The following is a 10,000-nucleotide window of genomic DNA, read 5'->3' on the forward strand; positions in this document are numbered from 1 at the left end:
AGATGTAGTAAGACGATTAGTGATTCCTTTCTTACTGATTTGCCGTCTCAAGAAGGTCAACATTGGTTTTACCAGTGTAACGTAACCTTAGCTATCCAGCCAGTACATCAGAAATAAATTTGCCTAATTCATATAAAGAGTGAAAAATATATAAGACAATAATGAGACATTTCATTTAAAACAAAAATTACAATGTGGAGTATGTAATGAAATGTTATAGTCCTGAAAACTTGATCTTGGCAGTGTAGAAAATAAAGAATAAACAAAAAAGTTGCAACCTGTCTTTTAGTGTGTGGGGCTTACATAATCTTATCTAACCCATTAACATAATGTTACTATATGGTATATTTTCAGGATACAAGTACATTTTCTATCAATGGATATGAAATCATACCCGTTTTTGAAATTGCTGTTGGCTTTTGGACTGAGAAAGCATTGCCTCTATATCAGTAAAAGTGATCAACTTCTACCTAAAGTACCCTAGTGAAGCAATGTATTGAATGTACAAGATTAGCCTATTTGGTAATGCAGCGCTGAGATGCAGTTGCTAAAGAGCACATCAGAGTTGTGGCTAAAGGCAAGCAAACCATCCAAGCCATTGAAAATGTTTCTTTTCATTAACCCAATGCGGCGGGGAAAATTAACAAAAAATAAAGAAAATGCTGTGCCTATTTTCTATATTTTTTTGTGAAATATCTGCCCATAGATGGCTCTGCTAGTGCTTAGCCACAAAGGAGTCAATTAGTAGACCTTGTGACAGTACCTGATTTGATATGGTGGGAAAAATATATTTTTTACTATGAATATCGATAGTGTTATTTTTATTATAAACATTATGATTGTTATAATGTTTTTTAACATTAGTAACATCAAAATTAGATAACGTTAAATATTTCGTAAATCAAAGAAAAGGGCGAATGGGCGAGACAGGCAGTACTCGTAACTGGCTCATTGGTGACTTAGTAGAAGTGTAGCCATCTATGTGTAAAAACAATCAAACAAGTACTCACAGTGGGCATAGCACGTGTCTACATGTTGTACCCGTCGGCAAGGGGTTAACAAAGATATTTTGTAAGTCACCAAGATGAGGAAATATCCCATCTGCATCAACATTTTTTTCAGTATAATGCAGTAGTGTTTTATTTTTTTTCAAGGGAATGATAATAATTTGAATTTTATATACACTGAGAAACTTTTCACAACCAACGGAAGGACTTCAAAGATTACTGATGGGAGTTATAACTGATTCTTGTTGATGAACGGTAACACCACAAATAAAAGAAAAAGAACACAGCAAGTGGCCACTCAGTGCTCCTGAGTTTCAGCTCTGTCTTGCCTTACAGACCGAGGTGAACAGAATGTTTGTCAGGGGGTATTGGGGGGGCAGAGCCCCCCATCAGGGGATGCCCAGTCACAGCAACCTAGATTGTTGAATAAATTTTGTGATGTGGAGTTGGGGACATAGTCTCTGGTGAGTGCAGCCATACTGTAAAGAATTACCCCCATCATAATAATTATATGGTTAATCTTTATGGTATGGACACACTAAGCTATGGCTATTTGAAGATGGCATTGTTGTAGAGGACAAAATGTTGAAGTCATCAGTATAAGAAATAATCTGCAGTAACACCATTAAAAGGAAAGAGATTGTGGAAAGTGCCACTCACAGTCATCTACGGAGATGAAGACAGTATTTCCTGGGGAGGGTGGCAGATCTCCCATCAACCCTCCCCACAGGCAGTACAGAAAGGTCATGGCAATTTTCATCAATGAATTAAGTTTCTGATGTAGAGCTGGTAAAGAATTATCAATTACTCATGTAGAGATGGACAGACTTGCATGCGTGCGTGCGTGCGTGTATGCATAAAAAAATAGAAAAAATACATATATATATGTATATTTATATATGTATATATTTAATCCAATAGATCTTTTGGAGCAAAATTGTTTTTCTAACTACATTGTAATCCATTGCAGAAATGTATTGATTCTACTGTTAGGGACAGTCCTCAGCATGCTACGAGTTGGTCGTGGAATGGTGGCAATATGCCGGAGAGGGGCCAAGCAGAGGCATTGGAATCCTTGCATGTGCAGATCTCCTGTATTTGTAGTGAGTATTTGTTACCCCTTGTGTGAGCTCAGATTAGTGCAAGGGAAGAGTATAGAGTAAAATATGCATTTTACTTCTTATGATAGATCTTGTTTAAATAATGGGATTAGCATTAGAATTTTTGAAATGTGTATGACTTACATTCAAATATAAAAATGACTTACATATACACATAAGAATAGTTTTCCTATATGAAATTGCAAGTTTGTTCAAGTAAGAGCAAATTTCAGCTTAAACAAGGGAAGGTGAAAGTATTTTACAAAAGGCATACTGATGTATGGTTGCTGTATGTATTCACACATCCATCACTTTTGTGCATTGAAAGGAATCTGTTTTGTAATTTTTTGTGTATGGAATAGTGTTCCCCAGATGAACCCTTAACACATGCAAAAATGCAGAGATGATCTGTTCACAGTACTTTAGTGTATTACCATGTTTTGATGACTCCATTCTTGACAGAGTGGCTGTGCCCCCTCATTTGTTGCCACCATCACCACACCTGCTTTTAGCAGACAGCTGGAGGATAAAAGCCAGAATCCATCACCTACCAATGCTGTCACACAGCAAAGTGAAGTTTTCAAGCTGATAGAGGCTGCCACAGCTAATGGATCTGTTACTGGAGCTCTGCAGGTAAGTTGGTTATCCACAAGGAACCATAAACCATCCAGCTCCTCTCTCCTCCAGATTTCTCTAGTTTCACTAAAGCAGATTTTGTTTCCTGGCATTTCATTATGCACCAGAAAATATATTTTTCATTTTCATATAGCAGCTACAGAGAGCATCAACAGATCACAAAGTTTAAAAAGTCAGGCCTTGTATATGAATGAAGTTACACCTTACATTTGAATGAAAATGGAGATTACTATTAATGTAGATGAGACACTTAAAGCAACAAAAACCATAATGATCATATATAATAATGAAATTGTATTTGAGAGGTATTTTTTATGTATCTAGATGTGTAAGTAATTCAAATAATACATAAGGAGGTAATTCTATTCATTGTAATTTGTAGAAAAAGGTATGAAAGAGAAAATAACTTCACAGCACTTGATACATTTGATGCATTTTGAGTATATCTTTATCAGAAATATGTGTATTTCTGATGAAGATATATTAGTCCTCAGAGCTCTGAAGTTATTCATTCTCACCTATACCTTTTTCCATAGGTAACTCTGTGATACATAGTAGCATGGTGTGTGAAGAGGGAATATGGAAAAGTAAAGATAGAAGGGGGTTTCACTGAATGAAATATGCCCAAGTAAACCAGAATTACTACTTCATGCACACTACATTCCATTCACAAGAAGAAAGAGACAAGAAACATGAACATATGACCGACTCAGGGAGAGGAAAGCATTCAAGGGGAATTGAGGTGTGGGGATCTTACATAGGAATGTGAATAAGAAAGTTTTTCAAAAATAAATAAAGTAATTAATTGAATAGAGATTAGAGTAAATCAAAGATAGAGGGAAAAGTAGTTATTGATGGTTATATATGTGAAGGGGAATCGATGTGGTGAATGATAAAAAGATATGTATATTTTTGAAAAGGTTGTCTTGTGACTGTGATTTGAATGTAAGATATCCTGGTAAAACGTTCCTGAGAAAGTACTTTCAGAATGTGAGTTAAAGGAAGGAAAGCATTATATTCTGGTCTACAGATATTATACTGTGTATTAAAGTACTTCACCAGTGCCTTCCATAGTTAGAGTCACTGGTTTGAAATTCTTCCCATTCATTTAGATAAGTTACACGGGCCTTTTATTCTCAAATGTTGGGGGAGGTTGTGGATATTGACCAATCAGGTAGCAAGATTTGGTTGTTTGTGTTTGAGTTCATACTTTCGGTGCTTAGTCTGCTTTCCTTTCAGAATGGGGCAAAATATAGTAGTAACATAGTAATGGGGGAAAAGCATCTTATAATTCTTTAACTCCAGATGAAGAAAATATACAGATAATCATTCTTGCATATTCTTTTAAAGGTAGTTCTTCATGGTTACAAAATGATAAAAATATTTGCAGGGATGTCCTTCCCGGTACCCCCTCCCTCGCCACCTTTACCATCCTTCCCAGTCATCTGCAATTCGTTTACACAGAGCTAACCAGACCTTATGAAGCTCCTGACTTGTTCTGTTCTCTCTCCTGTTTTTCACCCAGTACCTGAAGGTGATAGCTAAGAGTAATAGAATTGTGTGTGTAGCTCTGTTGCATAAATACGTAAGCAGCAAGATAACCAAGGCACTTTATATTATTTATTCACAAATAACATTGACTTCTGACATTTTACTAAAGCATAACATATTTTCAGGGTGTGCAGAGGCTATCTGAATGGGTGACTCTCAGGAAAATTGACTACAAAAAGGACCTAGAATGTGATGCAGATTTTATTAAGTAAACAAGCAGATTCATATCAGTGTTTGTGAGAATTGTGTTCATATGGAAAAGTACCTCTTCTAAGGAAGTAAATTCTTTCGGTTCATTCTGTCATCCTCCTCCTACAGGTTATTGAAGACAATCGAGAAGGGCATAGCACAATTGAGTCCAAGTGCTCTGCTGGAAGGTCTCAAGAGTCTATTAAACCTTGGGATGGATAGCAACACCTATTTAATTCAGGTATGGCATAACTTTAAAGGAAACATGTTTCTCATTGTGGTGGTTATTGTGCTATGACTTTTGACCTGTTGTGTTGAGTTATATATCATTATTTTTTTAAGATTATGTATATGACCTTCTTGGGTTGGTCAGAATGTATACAAAGTTTTGTTTTTTGATAAAGAGGAAAATATTTTTTTTATTTATTTTATCTAAAGGAAATGTCCAAAGCATTAGATATTGTATTTACATATTTTATGCCATATATTTTTGTTGTCTCACTAAAATCAGTGTATATTAGGGCTAACTCTTGTATCTGGATACTAAGAATTTAAGGTGGATTTAACTGCCATTTCCTCTTTATTAACTGCAGTTTTAATGCAATCTTTTTCATCACAAAGTTCATAAGGGTCAAATTACCAGGAACTAGTATTGAGTCATGTTATAATATGTTATTCTGCTAGTCATATGAAATCCATTTGTAAATCTCTGCATTGTGAAAGTATATATAAAACCAGTAATTCATGTACCAATATGTTCTAAGAATGTGTTTTGTATAATGTGTTTTGGTTTATGTTTTAACCTGTTGATGCTGGGATTGTGGATTTTTTTATTAGTATTTTTCAAATAGACACTAAGCTCCATAAGCATTTGGTTACAAGAGGCCAAATACTAGGTTCACATGACCTTACTATTTACTGAATTCCTTGAAATTTGTAGGATTTTAAAATTTATTTCTGTTGCTATTATTGATTATATTACTGTTATTATTACCATTACTATTACTTCAATTATTATTATTATTATTATTATTATTATTATTATTATTATTTTTATCATCATCATCATCATCGTCACCATAAAGGTAATAACAATGATAGTAATGATTTCCCCTTCCCCCACAAAAAAAATCAAAGAATGGGGTAAAAGGTGAGGTCAAATGGGTCTTGTAATTGACTCCTTGGTTACTAGGCACCATAATGAACTGTACTGTACTTGTTTCCCTGGCATTAATGGGTTATACATTAGTACATAAATACTTTTCATACAAATTACAATTTTTCTCTATATTCATTTAAATTCTAAGTCAGACACTAATAAAGTGTGGGATTACAATAATTGGAGAAACTCCTCGGAAAAGTATAGCTACCTGTGATCCATGTAAAAAGTAGGAATGCCAAAATTCTGTGTTTAATGAGGCCCATATCCTACACTATATGATCTTTCAGTGTATGGAAATGGCGTTGTGTAGGAACCTCGGTAGGCGGTGGGTAATATTCTTCCCTTCTTCTTCCTCGCAGTCTTTGGAGAACGAAGTGCTCTGGAACATACGGAAGGTGTCTATGCCCCTCCTTCTGTCCATCGTGGTATTCCAAGTGAAGCATCAACATACAGACTTGCAGAGGAAGGTGAGATACTGATAATAATCCTACTTAGCTAGGTAGCAGAACTAGTGGTTAATGTTTCCAGTTATGGTTCTTATTTTCTTAACAATATGTAGTTGCTTTCAGAGGCGTGATCTAAGATAATGTCATTTCAATTTATTCTACAAATATATAAAAAAAAGTCAAACTTCTAGGAAGTGAAATATAATGTTCAGTAACCTTACACATCTTTCACGTTTTTATACCAAAATTTGGTCTCTAATCTTTTTCAACCTGATTATGCTTTACTCGAGCTGTATGAAAATATTAAATTTGATCCAACCTGCTTCCTGCAATGTAACCATTTTATTGCTTAACAACTTGACAGTTCTTAACAGCTTTACTCTTATCCATATCTTGATGTGTGGTACTATATATAATTCATTGCCACATAAAACTTTTTTTTATACTAATGTTTTCATGATATGAACATACTTATAAAAAATAATTAATTAATTAATTAATAAAAGTGAATGATTAGAATAGAGAACTAGGAATGGGTAAGTTGTGAACTGTGACCATGGTTAGAGAAAAAAAATCATGTATAGATGTTGTAAAGCTGTAAGCAAAAAGCTAAAATTGTACTGCAGCATGCATTCCAACTCAGGACTGTATTAAATATACGGTACAGAACGAAAAGTATCAAGTACAAAGCAGAAGTGTCTAAGACTAGGAATTATACAGAACAAGTAATCTATTGTGTATAGTTACTTCAGAATGGAGTTCCTTACTGAGTATAACATTAGAAAAAAGTGTAGACCTTATTTGTTTCATTTACATACTTTTGATAAGAAGCACTTATCTTCATATATACTTGGCCTTTATTATAATATGCTTTGTAATATTATCATGCATTATATCATCATGACATACCTCAAATAACAAGAATTTTCTAATTTTGATAAACTTTAATTAATTTGTACAAACCTGGTGGCAAGTTCAAGTGTGGGCAACCAATTTTAGTCTGGATTTAGGTTTAACTACTTTGTCTCAACATAATTTTAGAAAATAGTCACTACACAGTGTGGCTTTTGTTCAGTACGAGTATCTGGCTTGTCTGGCCGAACAAGAATCTTAGCTCAGTGACCATGGTATTAAAAATTGGCTATTGGTCAGTGCCATTTCAGGCTCAGGGAAAGTAAATTGAGTCAGCAACCTAAATTTTAACTGTTTCATGCTATGACATAGGAAGGATATCTGTAGTATAAGTGGGAAGAGAGAATCCAGGTATTAGAAAGCAGATTTGCATAATTTTTACAACTTGCTTATATATTTTCTGTAGGTACACATCATTTTATATATTAACCCATTGCCGTCAGGGAAAATGAATAAAAAATGGGGAAAATGCTGTGCTCATTTTTTATATTTTTTTTGTGAAATGTCTCTGCACATAGATGGTTCTACTAGTGCTTAGCCTTACCTTATTTCACCTTTCCTTGAATTGGCGGGAAAATGTATTTTTTAATAGTGCTATGAATATCAATGGTGTTATTTTTATTATAAACATTATAATTACTATAATGTTATAAACATTAATAATAGCAAAATAAGATAACGTAAAATATTTTTGTAAATTAAAGAAAAGGGCAAACGGGCAAGACAGGCAGTACTTAGTACAAGTGGAGCCATTTATGTGTGAAAACAATTAAACAAGCAAACTAACAGTGGGCACGGCCTGGCATGCCCGTCGGCAATGGGTTAATGGACTGTCTGACTCAAAACATATTTCTATTAACCCACAGATACAGGAATGACAAAAATACATGCCATGCCCACTGTGTTTATTCATTATCTTTTCACATAAACCAACGAATGAGGCTATAAAGTAACTGTAAGCCTATTTTTTTGGGGTGCAGCTCCCAAATTATTTCAGTAATGGCTATATAAATGAACACTGTTTAGTGTGCACAATTTACAGTGGGATCAGGGTACATGGTTTGGGTGTATGTGCCACCTGGAGTCTGATCATCCTCCAAGAGCTTTGTGCACTAGTGGCGAGTCATTCCCATCACCCCAGCCTTCAGCCAAATTTCACATGATGGGATGTTTGTGTCACCCTGGCCCTCAGTCAAATTTTTCCACGATGGCAACTTTATCAGTTGAAAATACATGAAAATGTTCTATTTTTATCATTATTTCAAAATCAACAAAAATGTTCTTTCAGTGTTTACCTTTCTTTAAGAATGGTAAACAAACATAAAATGTACTAACTATCCTTGCCATTAGATGTTACCATGCCAACAGGTTATTTATCTCACTTTCTTGTCCTGCAGATCAAATCTTTTGATCTTAAAAATAAAATATAGTAAGAAAAGTATGAAATGGCTTGGTTGCTTTTGTATGTTTTGTAAAGTTCCTTTGATAAGTGTTTGTGTTTCTGATTGAGAAAATACGACCACTCATCTCTATAACCAAGATATAACCAAGATATTTAAACAGAACTGTGACCTAATTTTATGCATGTTATATTTGTATACTTCTGTTGTATTTATCTTTTGTTCATTCATTTTGCTAGCATTTTATATATTATAGTTTATTTATTTATTTATTTTTTGGTGAATTTCATAAGTAACCTGTTTTAAGAGATGTATTTTCAATATTAATTATAAAACAGTTACTTTAATATGCTTATTTTGCTTGTTCTATATTCCTTACTATGTAACTCTTTAAGGGTCAGTTAAAAGATTTCATTGTTGCAGGTACTCAGGGAATCTGTGGAGACAGTTCAAAGACGATGGGTTGAAATCAGAGGAGTAAAGGACATCCAAGTGATCTATAACCACCACGAGGTCTTCAACTTGGAATTCATAAGCCGCATTGATGACAGAACCATTGAATTAGCAGAAGAGATGTCTTACACCGATCTGAGCCGGCTCTTTTGCACCTTTGCCACAGCCAAACGAAGAGTAACACCTGTGCTACGCTCCCTGGCTTTCCACATGGCTAGACAGAGTGATCGGTTGCCTCCCAAGCAGTTGTCTAATGTACTTTATGCTATGAACTCTCTTAGCTTCCCAGACCCCCTTCTGCTTGAGAAGATTGCAAATGATTTTGTGTCCCAGGCTAATAGTATTGACAGACCTGCCATAGTAGGGGGTATTCTAACCTGTATGGGACAGATGAGATGGAGGAACACAAGTATGTTGGAAATTTTATCTGAGTGGGTGGAGAACAATTCCGATGTTTGCCGCACAAGTGATATTGCTGCCCTGGTCCTTACTCTGGCCTCCGTTTCATATACACCCACTAACATCGACTCCGTATTCAAAGCCATTATTCCTAAACTGACATCAGTGACAATTAATAAGGAGACTGCTTGGTTGGATGTAGTATGGTCACTATCAGTGCTTGGGAAAGCTACAGAGGAACATATTGCTTCTGTCTTAAATCCATCATTTGTTTCAAAAATTCCAAGTGCAGCCCAACATCAGAGGACAGGGATAAAGTTGAAATTGCTTAATATAAATGCTGTGGCCAGGCTGAACATGCCTACATACAAGGGACCTTTTCTTGATCTTTCAGACTTTAAAGATGTCATAATTACTCAGGGAAGACATGAGCTAATGTTGGCCAAGAACGTTCAGACAATGCTTCACAATTTCCTCCCTCCCCCAAAATATATAAGGGAAAACATACAAACAAACATGGGTATATTTGTAGATGTAGAGTTAGCTGTTGCTAAAGATGGAAAACCAATCCCAATTGAAGACTTTACCACAAATTTTGGTGAAAAGGTAAGCTCAAAGCCACTTCCAGAAGGTGCACAAAAGTTGGCCATGTTTATATGGGATTACAGAGACTATACAATAGGTTCCCAGGAACTCACAGGCATCAACAGATTAGCCATGGAACTGGTTAGAAAACATGACTATA

At 35.1% G+C, this 10,000-nt stretch overlaps 1 protein-coding gene across 3 annotated transcripts in view; it reads left to right on the forward strand.

The window, feature by feature from the left end:
* Window positions 1-10,000, forward strand: part of LOC125027418 (FAST kinase domain-containing protein 4-like) — a 10,958-nt gene that overhangs the window by 745 nt on the left and 213 nt on the right. For 2 of the 3 annotated variants that reach the window (XM_047616495.1, XM_047616503.1), the window contains exons 2-7: window positions 1,978-2,110; window positions 2,570-2,740; window positions 4,420-4,502; window positions 4,613-4,724; window positions 5,933-6,112; window positions 8,827-10,000. The exon at window positions 8,827-10,000 is cut by the window's right edge and continues 213 nt beyond it. In XM_047616495.1, coding sequence (XP_047472451.1) covers window positions 2,015-2,110; window positions 2,570-2,740; window positions 4,420-4,502; window positions 4,613-4,724; window positions 5,933-6,112; window positions 8,827-10,000 — 1,816 coding nt within the window. In that variant the 5' untranslated portion in view covers window positions 1,978-2,014. The remainder of the gene's footprint in view (window positions 1-1,977; window positions 2,111-2,569; window positions 2,741-4,419; window positions 4,503-4,612; window positions 4,725-5,932; window positions 6,113-8,826) is intronic. The other variant, XM_047616510.1, reaches the window with a different exon arrangement.

This window comes from Penaeus chinensis, chromosome 1, assembly GCF_019202785.1.
Source record: "Penaeus chinensis breed Huanghai No. 1 chromosome 1, ASM1920278v2, whole genome shotgun sequence".
Taxonomy (NCBI): Eukaryota; Metazoa; Arthropoda; class Malacostraca; order Decapoda; family Penaeidae; genus Penaeus; species Penaeus chinensis.